Source organism: Aquarana catesbeiana, linkage group LG01 (genome assembly GCF_042186555.1).
Source record: "Aquarana catesbeiana isolate 2022-GZ linkage group LG01, ASM4218655v1, whole genome shotgun sequence".
In the NCBI taxonomy this organism is placed as follows: domain Eukaryota; kingdom Metazoa; phylum Chordata; class Amphibia; order Anura; family Ranidae; genus Aquarana; species Aquarana catesbeiana.
In genome coordinates, this window is record NC_133324.1 from 323563704 (window position 1) to 323579808 (window position 16105).

The window sequence follows — 16105 nt, forward strand, 5'->3', positions numbered from 1 at the left end:
CCAGGGCGGAACATTATTGATTAGCATCAATCTGCAGAACTTTCAGTACTCATCAAATCATTCACAAAACGCAGTGTAGCTCACGCATACGCACTGGGCAGCCAACATCAAAAAATCTTTAAAAAATTACCCACTGCCACTACACAAGCTGCACTGCACTTTGTAAATGGTCCCGCAGCCTTTTGGGACCTGTTAAGTGTCACAAAAAAAATACAATCCAAATGTAGCAGAGGGGGAGGAGCAGAACTTCCCCTTTTGGGTGAAGTTTGGCTTTAGTCTCTGGTGTCCCCATTAAAAGACTTCCCCTCTATTCCTGTTCTGGTGATCACTCAAAATTTGGGACTTCCTTTCTTTCAGTGATAATGATAAACAGGACAAATAGAGAGGGTAAACCTCACTAATGGGGGCACAGACTGCGGTAAAAGACCTGACAGATATCCTATTCCCTCTTAACTCAATCCAAAACTTAAAAAGTTTTGCCTTCAGTTATACCTTAAAATAAAGTCTAAAATAAAAAAAAAAAGCATAAAAAAAGTTTTGCTTCAGTTATACTTTAAAAAAAAAGTATAAAGTAAAAAGAAAGTAAAAAAGCATAGTTTTGCCTTCAGTTATACTTTATTTTTACTTTTTACTTTATTTTAAAGTATAACTGAAGGCAAAATTATGCTTTTTTACTTTCTTTTTACTTTATACTTTTTTTTTTAAAGTATAACTGAAGCAAAACTTTTTTTATGCTTTTTTTATTTTAGACTTTATTTTAAGGTATAACTGAAGGCAAAACTTTTTTTTATGCTTTTTTACTTTACTTTATTTTTACTTTATTTTAAAGTATAAAAGCATAAAAAAAGTTTTGCCTTCAGTCATACTTAATGCTTTATTTTAAAGTATGACTGAAGGCAAAACTGTTTTTATGCTTGTTTTACTTTATTTTTACTTAATGCTTTTATTTTAAAGTAAAAATAAAGTAAAAAAGCATAAAAACAGCCTTTAGTTATACTTTAAAATAATAATAAAGTAAAAAAAGCATAACATTTTACATTCCACAAATCTTCACAGTGTGTTATTAGATGCTATTTAGAAACCAAAATAAACTTTTTCCGACAACTGACGCGTTCTTTTGAGAGACAAATCCCTGAAGACCCATAATATATGCATAAAAAAAGAACCAAATAGAGTATGTAATAAACTGCAATTGTCCCATTGTGTGTTCTTTTTTTGGCATTTTAAGGTTTTTTTTTTAGGACCCAATTGTTGATTAAAACCAGTTAGCTTCGCAGCAGACTTTACAGTTTGCGAAACAAGTTAATTACAGGGATTGGATTTAACTATACTTAGAGTGAAGCCAAGAAAAAATGGAGAGCTGGAGGGGGGAGTTAGGGAACAGCGGAGAGGGGGAATAGAGAGGGACAATAGGACGGAGACACAGGATCATCTGAAAGCATACATATAGGGTATCGTTCGTTGTAAAGCAGCTGGGAGAGGAAATTGGATTTTGGGAGACAGAAAGAATAAAAAAGGAAGACGGCAGCTAGGAAGTGAGTGAAGAGAGGAGGAGAAAAGAAGAGAGAGGGTAGGTAAGAGAAGGAGGAGAGAGCATAGAGGAGAGGGGAGAGGGGGGGGGGGGGATGCTATCCTAGTGATTTAAAAACCCAATTGTTTGGGATTTCTAAACCGATTGAAGACAAGTAGGCAGAGTCTGAGTAGACTTCTTTTCTCTCTTCTCCCTGCTGCGTGGGGGGCACATTCTGAGAAAGGCAGGAGGTAAGGGGGAGTGAGACTTCTCACTTAGGGGCTGTCTGGAGGCTGGATTTGTCCTTAGTGACTTTGAGGTGGGTTTTATCGAGGATCACCAGACACTTTTCCCACTAAGCAATTGGACGCATGCTGTCTGCTACCTGCGATTATGTAGAGGTCACCCAGCAGTTAACTTCTAAATATTCCAGACACATCCGCGCCCCTGACATTTCAGGACCTGAAGCTGGTGGATCCTCAGAGTGTGCACTTCCCTCATCATGCCCGTATCGGTGCCCTGCTGGTCCTGTTGGCACGTTCTCCTGTGCCTGCTGTGTGCCCTGCTGGACGAAGGTTGCTGCACGTGGACCCCCGGCACCCAGTACAGATACTCACCGGTGCTGCAAGTCAAAACTAGAGAGTCACTCACTTCATCTAGAAGGTAACCCAGCAAATCTGCTGTGCTTGCACTTTTCATGCATACATTGCTGTTTGACTTTGAATCAGTGTTCATGCAGACTGCAGCTTTCTGAGCCGATGGCTGCCCAGGAATACAGGCGCAAGGGGTCACAAATATGCTGTAAAACTATCGCATAGACTTTGTTAAGTAGGAGGCAGCCTGCTTTGCGTCTGTGTTGCTAATTTGCTTGATAAATCTCCCCCACAGTTTTATTTATTTATATATATATATATATATATATATATATATATATATATATATATATATATATATAGAGGAAAGGGAAAAATGTTTTTGAGCGCAGCCAATCAGGATTCAGCTGTCACTTTTCTACAAAAGGATTAAAGTGCAAGCAAAACTCTGATTTGTTGGGTTGGTCTCGGTTTTCCTTTTCTTCAACTTTCATAGAATACAACAATTAAAACTGCCTTCACACTGCTCCGTTGAAAAAAAAACACAGTAAAAACGCATATGCGTTTTTGCTGCATGTTTTATATGTTTTCAGTGTATTTTCTAGGTGCCTATTACCCAGCATGTACCTGTGACACTTGGACATGTGACTAAAAAAAAACAACGCACCACACATGCCAAGCAGGTGCGCTTTTTTTATGCGTTTTTTCCACGTTTTCTGTTCGCTTCAATGGAGAGCTGCGTTTTTTTAAGCGGTTTTGAAAACGACAACAAAGATGCAGCATGCAGGACTTTTCAAATATGCATTGCACCTACAGCACAGTGGTGTGAAGAGTCCCATATGATTTAAAGGGATTGTGTTTCTGCTGCATTTTTGGCACAGTAAAAATGCAGGAAAAATGCATCAGTGAGAAAGTAGAGTTAAGAATAGAAATATAGACTTGTACTGCAGAGACACAGCTGTTCCTGATTTATTATACATTCTGATGGCGTGATCTTGTGAAGGATGTCAGAAGTGTGATAGGAACTTTGCATAGGTGTAAATGTCTGGAGCATTTCTTTTCCTTATCCCTGTGATTTGTGGTTGGGAAAGTGCATTAGGGGGGATTTACTGAAACTGGTGCACAGAGAATCTGGTGCAGCTCTGCATAGGAACCAATCGGCTTCCAGGTTTTATTGTCAGAGTTTAATTGTACAAGCTGAAGTTAGCAGCTGATTGGTTTCTATGCACAGCTACACCAGATTCTTAATGCACCAGTTTTATTAAATCCCCCTCAGCCCAGGTTCACACCAGTGCGATCACAGACATCGCATGTGATTCGCACCCGCACCTGCGTTGCTGATCACATGCGATGTCTGTGAGATGCAAATTCAGCCATACAGTTGTATGGCTGAACTCGCATTAGATTTGCAGGAAAATAAAATGCAGGGACTTTTTTTTCCCGCACTGTAATCGGATTGCAAGGGTGTTCTCACCTATGCAATCTGATTCCTGTGCAAGTTCACAGTTCGCATTGCGATCTGTGAACTGATCAGGGGGTGTCATTAACATTGTAATGATACCCACAGCGGTTCACGGAAGGCAGTGTGAACTGCCAGCAGGAGAGATGTGATGCAGGAACTAGCGCTGTAATTGCACTGATTCCCACATTGTATCAGTGTGAACCTAGGCTCAATGTGCCATTTAGGCCACTTTCACCCTGCTGCAACTTGAAAGTCATGCGATTTTTGCAGCTGCAATTTTGACTTGATTTTTGCCGCGATATAAGGGAATGCCTATGTAAACTTGAGGTCTATGGACATCAACTCGCATCAAAGTCGGACCAAAGTAGTACAGGGACTACTTTAAAGTCAGTGCAACTTGAAGTCGCACAGATATGAATAGTTATCATTGGAAATCATGGGGTACAACTTGTCATGCGACTTTGCAGTCCCAAGTCACAGGACAAGTCGCACAAATGTGAAAGGGGCCTTAAAGAGAACTTGTCAGTGCAGAAAGATGGGATCTGCTATTGCAGGCTCGGCTGCTATTGTCACCATCTTTGCTTGACTTTACCACGATTTCAGGGATGCCTGTGTAACTTGCATCAAGGTCAGACCAAAGTAGTACAGGGACTACTTTGAAGTCGGTGCGACTTGAAGTTGCACAGATATGAATGGTACTCATTGGAAATCATGGGGTATGGCTTGTCATGCGACTTTGCAGTCCCAAGTCGCAGGACAAGTTGCACAAGTGTGAAAGGGGCCCACACTTGTCGCGCAAATTTGAAGTCATGGTAGTGTGAAAGGGGCCTAAAGGCCCTTTCATACTGATCAGTTTTTTATGCGCTTTTGGTGTTTAAAAAGCAGAACAAAAAAGCATCCCTCTAAATCCCATGGAACTCTTCACACCAATGCGCTGTGGGTGTGGTGCATTTTTAAAAGTCGTACAAGCTGCATTTTTAGTGAATGTGTAAAAAAAAACGCACCAAAAACTCACCTCCCTATTGAAATGAAGAGGAAACGCATCATAAACGCACCCACAGTGCTTTTTGCTTTTTTCAAGTTTCAAGTCCAAGTTTTACACGTGCATGCTGAGAGTCAGAAATCCAGAAGATGCATGAAAACTGCATTGAAAAGGCGTCAAAAACGCATATAAAAAAAATGTGTTTTTGCTGCATTTTTTCAGAGGAACAGTGTGAAGGAGCTCTTACAGACTATTATAACTTTTTCCTTATATTGGTTCTGTTTTCTGTCCACCTCTGGAGATCTGTGGCTTCATTTACCATGAGAACTGTAGGGGGAAGAGGTTGCAGGGGATTGAGAGGAGTCAGAAGGCTCTTTATATCTCAGGTTAATAGCTGACAGTTACATGTATGATTCCCACAAGCAGAGGCATGATGGGCCTTGTAGTTTTGCAACAGCTGGAGCGCCGCCAGTTTGGGACCCCTGGTATAGATGTTAAGTAGACCCCATGCTGTGTTCAATAGAACCTTTAAGCAGTACTTTAAAATAATCAGATACCAGATTTTACAGCCCTGTCTAGAACTGATCAGGAACAAGTGTGCAGGATGAGTTTGACTGTTAATCTGTATGTAAACTCTGACTATACATTTCTCTTATTTGCTCCCGTTTGGTAATTTTATTATATCTTTTTTGCAAAAGTCAAAAAAAAAAAAAAAAGTTCCAGACAGAAATCTTGTAAGCTAATATCTTCTTGTCCTCTCTGCCTCTGTACTGTTATCAGTTAGCATTGTTCCCTGCTATTTATGTGGACTACAAAACACTTCTCACTGTTATGGATAAAAGAGTATTATGTAATTCTAACACACATTGGGGATTATTTACGAAAGGAAAATCCACTTTGCACTACAAGTGCACTTGGAAGTGCAGTTGCTGTAAATCTGAGAGGCAGATCTGAAATTAGGGGATTTTATCATCCAATCATGTGCAAGCTAAAATGCTGTTTTTTATTTTCCTTGCATGTCCCCCTCGGATTTACAGCGACTGAACTTCCAAGTGCATTTGTAGTGCAAAGTGGAGTTGCCTTTCGTAAATAACCCCCATTGTCTTAGGGTGACAATGCTGTTCTGTACGATTGTCACCCTAGGATAAGAGATGAATAAATGGCAAGATTACCAGGTTAAAATAAAGGGTGAAAAAAGAAAACTAATGCAGCCATCATAAGACTGCTATAAAACTATGGATTTTGTTCTTGGGTTTAGATACACTTTTAGGCTTGAAGTACAACTAAAGGCTCCTTCATGACACTCTAAACAATTCCTAAATCCAGTTGCTGCAGCTGCAGATGATATGATTTAGAAATGTAATACAGTAAATTAAAGCCTTGCTTTACCTCCCCTGACTGAGCCAAATCCTCCTTTCCTTTGTGTCTCACATACTCCCCCTCCCAGACACTGCAGCACGCAGTGGGAGGGATTCAGTAACAGTGGCAGTGTCTATTTATTTTCTCCATTTATTATTCTCTATTATTTCCCTGTGCATTCTGGGATGCAGGAACCTCCACTGCCTCTCCCCCTGCGCCCAGCTAACACTTTATACATGCCTCACTAACACGCCGTAAATGCTATAGGTTACAGGACCTTAAGCATTGATGAGCAGCAATGCCTCATGAAAACGACATACTGATTCATTTTTAACACAACACAGTGCTATCACTCCTGTGTGTACGGCACTGTGTGGTGCCCATTGTAATATTCCTGGCAGCCATTGAAGGGCAGCTATGAGGTTTTAAAAAATGCTGCTTAAATGCCGCATGCAGTTGTGGTCTGGCCCCATTCACTTACAGAAGTCACATTCAGCAGAAGTACTGCCTGCCAAGTATGACGAGGGCAATCCATTTTTGCTGTGTTACAAAACATTGCAACCGTGGCATGTGTATAACCTGGCTTAAGAAGGGGGGGTGCAGTTGGTGGGCTGTAAAAACATGGCTCAACCACTTATTTATACTAGCCCCCAACCACAAGCATAATCTAGGCCATAAAGAGAATCTGTCACTTTGCCCATTAAGGGAAGAAGGTCATTAACACTGTGTAAGCTCTGACACCGACCAGCATAGAGCTTACATAGGGTTTTGACTCCTAGCGACAACAGAAAAAGCAATTTTGAGAGCGTGAGGAAGATGAGTATTCGGTTCTAGCAAGAAAAAAAAAACTGTCACTTTGTCCTAAGTAGGCAAGGTGACAGATTTTCTCTTAAAGCAAATCAATAATGACAGCTCCAATATTCCAGTCCCTATCTAGTTTTAAAAAAATCAAAAACACGCCTTTAAAAAAAAAATTGAATTAAAAACACAACACATGAAATAGAAGACGTTCTATACACGTGTCCTGTTGATTGTTCCCCATGGGACCAAGCATTGAGAGAGTGTCGGAGATACAGGCAGTGGGACTGAGGGCCGATTCACACCACAATTCCTGCGTTCCAAATGCGTTTCTGCATGCACGTTTTTGATGCGTTCCAGTTCCCCCCCCCCCTTTTTTTTTCATCTCAATTGAGGACATGTGCAATCTGGTGCATTTTGCCTTGTTCCATACAGAAAAATGCAACATGTTCTACTTTAGTTGACTTCATTGGTTTGATTGAGGGCCATTGGAGTCCGTGTTAAACAGGGTCCATGCTTACTGGCTTACAAAACACTGCTTCTAGACAGTGGTGGCCGCTCCATATGGGGCGCAGGGGCGCCGCCCCCCTAATCCATGCACCCGGCCCCTAATCTACATGCAGAGTGCCCGATGCATGGATTCCAATGGGGTTGTTTTTTTTTAAGCACATGATTAGATCCCAAGGTTCTAATTGGCTTAAAAAAGGGTGGGCTCAGGGTGCAGAGCACTGTGTCCTGAGCTCACCCACTTGTGTGATAATAGCGAATTAATATTTGCTATTGTCTTCCTGCTTCTCCTCCCAGCCAATCAGGAAGCGGTTCTTAAGACCTGATAGGCCAAGAGGAGAAGCAATCGTATTGGCCGACCAGGAGCAGCAGCAGAAGCTGCCGAGGAGGAGACACAGGGGGGAGTCGCCGAAGTTTCCCGCGACCTGGATGGGGTAAGTGCGGGGCTGGTGGGCGGACAGGCGAGCAACAGGGGGTGGGGGGGTTTGATAGTTTGACCGACCGAACGGGGAGGGTGGGGTGCTTTGTTTGCCGCACCCCACTGCTTCTAGAGAAGTTTAGCATTTTGCCTGTAGAAGCAGCTCAATGTTATCCTATGTGTCCATGCACATTAGGACCATTAGAGGCATATTTTAAGCTCTGCTTCTAGAGGAAGAAAAAAACCCTTCTGGTTTGAGTTTTTGAGAGCAGTTTTCTGGCAGAGAAAAAACATTACACGCTCCTAAGCGTTACACGCGCCTGTACAAAAGCATTTTTTTTTTCTGCCAAAGGAACTGGCGCTTTTTTTATGCCCAGTGTGCACGGACCCTAAAAATGCACTGGACTGCATCTGATATGAACCAGTCCTTACTTTTGCACTTTTTGGTGTGTTTTTATCATTTTTTTTCAAGAAGCAACCCAATTCCTGTTGGATTTTAATGCATAAAGGCAAAACATTTTTTTGGTGTTGTAGCCTCCCTGACGGTATTCCTGAGTGTGGCTCGGGGTTAAATTTCAGCACCATTAGTGGTAATCCCGAGCCACACTCGGGATTGCATCTCAGGATCCTGGTGCAGGTTACTTACCTTGTCCCCAGGATCCTGCGATGTCCCCCCGCGCTGTCTGCGGGCTCCGTCCTCTGCCCAAAGCCTCTCTGTGCCAGGCTCCGTTCCCTGCGAGCGTCGCAACGCACGGGGACGCAGCCTGGCGGCAAATTCAAACAAAAATGTAAAAATCATAACACATAAAGTACTGTAATCTTACAAATTACAGTACTTTATGAAATCATTTCACATCCCTTTTGTCCCCAGTGCTTTGTCCAATGCCCTGCATGCAGTTTTATGTTATATATACTGTTCTTTCTGCCTGGAAACTTGAGATTGTGCATAGCAACCAAAAAGTGTCCCTTTATGTCAAAAGTGGCTTTAGACAACAGCGATAGTAAATTAGAACACTTGCAGAATTGAGCAATAGTGAATCGTGGGGAAATTTATTTTATTATTATTATATTATTATTTTTTTTAATTATTTATATTTATTGTATTATAATTTATGATTTTGTGTTTCAAACTTCATCATACCCGGGATATCTACTAGACTCTTGGTGGACAGATCTAAGTGTATTATTGCTAAGAATTACAGGCCTACAATATAAAACGCCAAATCTCTATGCAAAATAATTGTACCGCTTTGAGACGCAAAAATGTGAAATAATCATACCGCCAGGGAGGTTAATATAGTGGAAAAGGATTAGAACACTTGTGAGGTTTTTTTTGTTCTCGGTGCCCCCATTAGGGAGAATTCACCCTCTCTATTTGACCTGTTTATCATTATCACGGAGAGTGAAATAAAATCCCAAATTTTAGGTTGTCACCAAAACAGGAGTGGTGATTTCCCTCATTTTGGGGGGACTTCCTCTCACTTCCTGGTGGGGGGAGGCATGGGACAGGAAGTGAAGCGAAATGTCCCAATGGGACACAGTTGGCAAAAAACTTGTAGGGGTTATAACTTTACCTTACTCTATCAAAACTGAAAATAAAATAAAAAAGTTTTTCCTTTTAGTTCTACTATACGTTCAGGTTGAGACTACAACGTACAGACTGGAATGGGAATCGTTGTCATTGATGAATTTACTCTTCAGATTGTATTTAATTGTTTTGCCATGAAAAAATGTGTTTCTGCTTGCCCACCCCTCTGGCTGCATTAGAGTTTAACAGATGTAGTTATATTTAAAGGTTATTTTAGGATTAAGGAATGGTAATACGTTCAGGCAAGATAGGGCCCCTAGTAGCTGATGCTTTAATATGTTGTAACCCTTGCATTACCAGAGACCATCTGTATTGTGGCACAGACAGATCTTGGCTGCTGACATGGGAAGAAGCCCCTCTGCTTGTAGAGCTAGATTTTAGGGGGTCATCCAGGGTTGACATTCTAATAAGCTTATAGAAGCGGCCATTATGCCATCTACAATTCGCATTGTGAAATGAGCCGCTACTTTTTATTCCAGAAATCCCCCCCCCCTCCCATTTAACAGCGAAGTGTGAATTTAACTGCCTTTGGGAATGCAATGCATTGTCCATTGTGGAGTGAATCAGAATTGCCGGCTGGATATTTGTGACTCGAGGATGTTGAAGCAGGAACACTAACAATTTATATGAGAAAAATCAACAGAGGAAAAGCACAGATAAACAAAATGTCAACAGAGCAGGCCTTTCAGAACGCAGCGTAGGGCGCCTCCCAGCTTTTTCCCTTATACATCACTTTTTTATTGCATTTGCTGAACTTCTCTTTTTTTTAGATGTCGTACTGAACAAATTTACCTCCTGGTACTTTGCACCACAAAGCATATAATGAAAGGAAATCTGTGACAAAGTGTGAGAAGCACTGGATGGAAGCTCCTGTTCAGTAACTCCCGCTCAGCAATGCACGGCAGTGAAGTTGAATCTATACAGATTTATGGCAAGTGCCATCATATACTGGTATGGCGCCCATATACTGGAACTGCATTGTAGTGTATGAGTGCTACACACCAGTATATACCTTTTTTGCATTTTTTTATGTCCCACAGGATATAAAATGGTGTGATAGCAGCCACAATAGTGTGATTCCCAATTGTGTGGGAGTGTTACTAAACCCAGGAGCCTGCATTAACTATATCTGGTCTCCCACAGTACACAGAACATGGAAATGCAATTATTTTAGTAAATATAAACTGCTAAATACCTTTTCTCATCAGCAGTATATAGAAGCCTTGTGACTGCTATCAGTGCATGGTTAAAGCTTGTAGGAGGAGTTTTCATACTGCACTGAGCTGTCCTATCAGGATGCAGGACCCCTGATCCTCTGTCTGGACAGTGCTAATTGGCCCTGTGCTGATCACATGCACTCTCCCAAGAAAAAAAAAACCTCTCTAGCAATACACACCAAACTGAGCATGTGCAACCTGACTCAAAAGGCTCTGTCTTATTTGGACATGTTCTGGAGTCAGTGTAAGAAGAGAAGGATCAGTGCATACAGGATCAAGCAGTCTTTTTCCACAATGCGGAGGATTAACCCCTTAGGTTCCACAGTGAGTATAACAAGCATGCTTTACTGTTTATACAGACTGATTTTACTATTGTGGGTTTTAGTGCCATCAGTGTCACAGAACTAGTTTTTAGCCCAGTATCTTATAAGAGCCCTCTAGCTGACGGTCGTAGCCATGCAATGCAGACGGGACCTTGCAAAAAAACAAGACATCCATTCCAATGTTTGCTGCAGCCTACATATGCTGCTGTTTCTTTATACAATGGTGGGCTCTAGACCAGTGTTTCTCAACCTTTCTTTCAGCCAAGGCACCCTTTAAAATTATGCCTAATCTCAAGGCACCTCACTCTAAAATGTAAAAAAAACCTGACCTAATAGTTTTACATATCGCTGCAACATCCACACACATAGGACACCCAACATTAGAGGTGATTTATTCTTTCAAAGCAAATACACTGTTGCACGCTGGTACTGACTAATATTCCAATGTTTCTCTTCTCCTTCAGCTAGCCAGTGCGGCTCTTCTACTTGATTCCGAGCATGCGTGGAATTTTGTGAGTCGGAATTGTGTACACACGATCGGAATTTATGACAACGAATTTTGTTGTCGGAAAATTGGAGATCCAGATCGCAGACTTTGTGTGTCGGAAATTTCGACAGAAAATGTCCAATGGAGCCTACACACGGTCGGAATTTCCGACAACAAGCTCCCATCGAACATTTTCCGTCGGAAAATCTGACCATGTGTATGGGGCATTACTCTGTCCTCACAGACAATGCAAATGTTGCTACAGCAGCAACAAGAGGACTTGGGAAAGCTAGAAAAGCTATGCTAGGCAGGAGGCTGAATATGCTCATTGACTGGGCTATCCTACATTTCTCCTTTAAACATGGATCCAGGTTAGGGCTCATGACCAAACTGAACACCTGAAGTCCATGGTACATAGGGGCCCAGGCCACCTGGTGTGTGACATATTGAGGGGGAGCTATACTCGCAACACCAAGAGGGCAACCACTTCCCCCAACTACCACCAAATCAGGCTTCCACTTCAGCAATAAAGTACTTCTCTTACTGTCCACGCTCTTACCCTTACCATAGAGGAGCTGGGTTTCATTTACTCTGCACGTCTTGTACTCACACTTCTTATATATTCTATATTCGAGGAAGAGGCATTGTAGGTTTTTTTTTTTGTTTTTTTTAAGTGGTACTACACTGCATCTGAACACCACAAACCAACAATGCTATTTAAATCATTTTTAATATTAAAAGCAAACTCGCCCATTTGCCGATGTCTCCATGCTTTATTTTTGCTAAGAAATCACTTTGAAATCCCCCCAGCATTTCTAGTCATGGCCATCTTGAGTAAGGACAGATGACTCATGTAACCTTTACCTCCTGGAATCCACCTGCCTTTAGCTCAGACATGCAAACAGGAGGGTGTGCTTAGCTGAGGAAGCCTCTCCTCCCCTCCTGAAGGCTCCTGGGATGTATGACATCATTTGCCTTTTTTTGGAGAGTAGACACCCCAAAGTGACTGCATTTATTTGCCATAGTTTTTTGGAAAGGAAGAAACATGCCAGTACTGAGGGGGTTAAATACAGGGCCCCGCCCCCCCCTTCTGATGCACCCTTAGTCTCTGCCCCCTACCCACCTCTGAGCACCATCCCTTGGTTCAACCCACCTCCCAGTACCGCCCCTTTTAGAGAATACGGAACCAAATATCATTTTGTGCTACTATGTAATTTGTATTAAATTTGATAGACCCCCACCCCAGCAACAATAGATCCCCCACACAACAAAAGCCCTCCCCCGGCAACAAAATACCATCCCAGCAACAATAGACCCCCAGCAGCAACAACAGATCTCCCAGAAGCCAGCATCAATAGACCCTCCAGCAGCCAGCAACAATAAACCTCTCCCTCAACAGTAGATCCCTCCAAGCAAAAATTAACCCCCCAACAAGAGACCCCCCCAACCGACAACAATAGACCTACCAGCAACAATAGACCCCCCCACACAAAAATAGATCCTCACCAGCGGCATTAGATCCCCCAGCAGCCAGCATCAATAGACCCTCCAGCACTCCTTACCATACTTTCAGTGCTGGAGGTGCCGGAACTGCGTTCCCCCACGTTCCCGCTGATAAAAAGCCCTGATTGTAAAAGACCTGGGACACCTTTGGGAATTCCAAAGAGAATAGTAACGCGGCGCACATAGTGGCCCCTCAACCTTCTGTCAAGTTCTGTCCTGAGCCACATTCCTTTTTGAATATTGTGGTGGGCTGAAACCCGGAACACATGATTCAAAACCCGGACTGTCTGGCTGAATCCTGGACAGGTGGCAACCCTAGTACAGAGCGATTGCCTGGCAGATCAGTAGCGCGATGGCTATTTATCCAGTGCCGTTCATAAACAAAACTGGTAAATAAAGGGCCAGTGCTCCGCCTATGAAAATCGTTCCGTGGTACATATGTGGTTAATGACAACCCTCTGTTATTATTTGGATTCAGCAAACTGTATTAAAGAGAAAGTATATTGTATTGGTACAGTGTGTATTATATATTCAGTTATTGCAGCTGTTTACTTTAAGACCCCTTTCACAGCGAGGGCGTTTTGCAGGCGCTATAGCGTTAAAAATAGCGCCTGCAATCCGCCCTCAAACAGCTGCTCCATTGTTTCCAGTGTGAAAGCCTGAGGGCTTTCACACCGGAGCAGTGTGCTGGCAGGACGTCAGGAAAAGTCCTGCCAGCAGCTTCTTTGGAGCGGTGTAGGAGCGGTGTGTTTACCGCTCCTCCACCGCTGCTCCCCATTGAAATCAATGGGGCAGCGCTGGGATACCGCCGGCAAAACGTCGCTATTGCGGCGCATTGCGGGCGGTTTTAACCCTTTCTCGGCTGCTAGCGGGGGGTAAAAGCGCCCCGCTAGCGGCCGAAATGCGCCGCAAATCCGACGGTAAAACGTCACTAAAAATAGCGGCATTTTACTGCTGATGCTATAGGCGGCTCGGTGTGAAAGGGGTCTAAGGGCCCATTTGCCTTTTTGTGTTGAAGGAAAACTACACTTTACCACAACGCACAATCTGTGTTGTGGTGCAATTCATTTTGAATGGCACCTCAATGCATTCCCACCTTGTGTGTTGCACAGCTCTGTTTTATGGTGGTGAATAAGACCTCTTTCACACGGAGGCAGTTTTCGCGCTAGAAATAAAGCCTGTGAAGTGGCTGAAAACTGCCTCCCATTCTCTGCAATGATTGCTTTCACACTGGTGCGGTGCGCTTGCGGGACATTCGGAAAAGTCCTGCAAGCAGCCTCTTTGGCTTGCCTCTGCCTATTTCAATGAATGGGCAGCGCTTCGGAAGTGATCGAAAAGCGATTTCGGAAGCGCCTGAAAAGCAATTCGGAAGCTCCACAACACAGGCATTTTTAACTCCTTCTTTGGGGTTAAAAGCGCCGCCTAAACGGCGGTAAAGCGCACTAAAACGACCAGCGCTATACTGCGAACGTGGCCACGGCCCCAGTGTGAAAGGGATCTAAATGATTTGCTCATAACTCCTGTACCGGTGACATCTTTGCATATGGAAGTTATAATATGACAATCTTATTTGTCATTTTACTGCAGCACCCAGGAGCTCATGGCCTTTGGCTGTCAGAAATGCCCTGGACTATAGAAGTATTCACACTACTCTAAAACACATACATATGACTTGTCTGTGTATTGTGCTGCAAAAAAAGGTGCTGGTCCATTTTATCTTATGTCAGGTTGTGCTGCCAGCCCATTCAAATGAAAGGGCTGCCTTAAAGCGGAGTTCCACCCAAAAGTGGAACTTTCGCTTATCTGTCTCCTCCTTCCCCGCCAGTAAGAGAGCGCAGCGCGCTTTGTGCATGCTCACTAGGGACCTGGTTGTGAAGTCACAAGGCTTCATGGCCGGGTTCCCTTACCGGCAATGGAGGGAGCAGCACCCGACGGAAGCATCGGCTGGATTCCAGGACAGGTAATTGTCCTAATATTAAAAGTCAGCAGCTACAGTATGTGTAGCTGCTGACTTTTAATTTTTGGAGGGGGAGGCCAGAACACCGCTTTAAAGCAGTATTAAACCCAGAAGCAAATATGTATTATATTGCAGCCTACCAATTCTTAGATGTGTTGCCTATATTCATTTTCTTTTTTAAGCTTTCTTTATTTTATTTTTCACCAGGTTTTTCCCTAAACTTAAAGTGTTACTAAACCCACAACAGTAAAATCAGTCTGTATATGCAGTAAAGCATGCTTGTTATACTCACTATGGAACCTAAGGGGTTAATCCTCTGCATTGTATAAAAAGGCTGTTTGATCCTGTCTTCTCTGATCCTCCCCTTCTTTTACTGTCCCCAATCCATCTGCTGATAGTACAGAGCCTTGGGGGCGCTCTGCACATGCTCAGTTTGGTGTATATTGCTAAAGAGTGTTTTTGAGTTTTTGGGGGGGAGGGTGCATGTGATCAGCACAGGGCCAATCAGCACTGTCCAGACAGAGGGTCGGGGGTCATGCAGCCTCATAGGACAGTCAAAGGAGAATGAAAACTCCCCCTACAAGCTTTAACCAGTGCTCCGCCAGACACTGATAGAAGTCACAAGCTATATACTGCTGATGAGAAAAGGTATTTAGCAGTTTATATTTACTATAATAATTGTATTTCCATGTTCTGTGTACTGTGGGAGACCAGATATAGTGAGTGCAGGGTCCTGGGTTTAGTAACACTTTGGGGTTGATTTACTAAAGTCAATTCCACTTTGCACTACAAGTGCACTTGGAAGTACAGTCGTTTTAGATCTAAGGGGAAGATCTGAAATGAGGGGAAGCTCTGCTGATTTTATCATCCAATCGTGTACAAGCAAAAATGATGTATTTTATTTTCCTTGCATGTCCCCCTCAGATCTACAGCGACTGCACTTCCAAGTGCACTTGCAGTGCAAAGTGGATTTGCCTTTAGTAAATGAACCCCTTTAAGATACCTTATGATTTCGCACTGTCGCCAGTAGATGTCACTGGTATATCACTAGTCATAGTATGAGATTTCACAAACAAAACGAACTATGAATATTTATATTTTCTTTAGCCAACCCAGTAGGAGGTTTATGCCACATGTGCATGCTGGGGGAGGATATAAATATTTGGGACAGGCCATTTGCTCACTCTCTTCCCCTGGGCTGAGACCTGAGGAGGTACTGCTGGAGAGAGCTCTAATGTTAGGTTCAATAGCCTGTTTTTGGGCCTAATGTGTGCTGAAGTGGTCCTGAAACTGCCTGGTCTGGAGGAAGCTGTGCCAAAGAGGAGGCCCCTTGCTGGAGAGAGCCAGGAAGAAGTCTGGTCTCTCTTTGGAAACGTGTTGCCGGGTCAGCCTAAAAAGATT

The 16105-nt window shown here is 43.0% G+C and overlaps 1 protein-coding gene across 4 annotated transcripts in view; it reads left to right on the forward strand.

Moving 5' to 3' along the window:
* Nucleotides 1–1308: 1308 nt before the first annotated feature.
* EMID1 (EMI domain containing 1) overlaps nucleotides 1309–16105 on the forward strand; it is a 186524-nt gene continuing 171727 nt past the window's right edge. For 2 of the 4 annotated variants that reach the window (XM_073630541.1, XM_073630549.1), the window contains exon 1: nucleotides 1309–2173. In XM_073630541.1, the coding sequence (XP_073486642.1) occupies nucleotides 2013–2173 (161 nt within the window). In that variant the 5' untranslated portion in view covers nucleotides 1309–2012. The remainder of the gene's footprint in view (nucleotides 2174–16105) is intronic. The other 2 variants (XM_073630558.1, XM_073630563.1) reach the window with 1 other exon arrangement.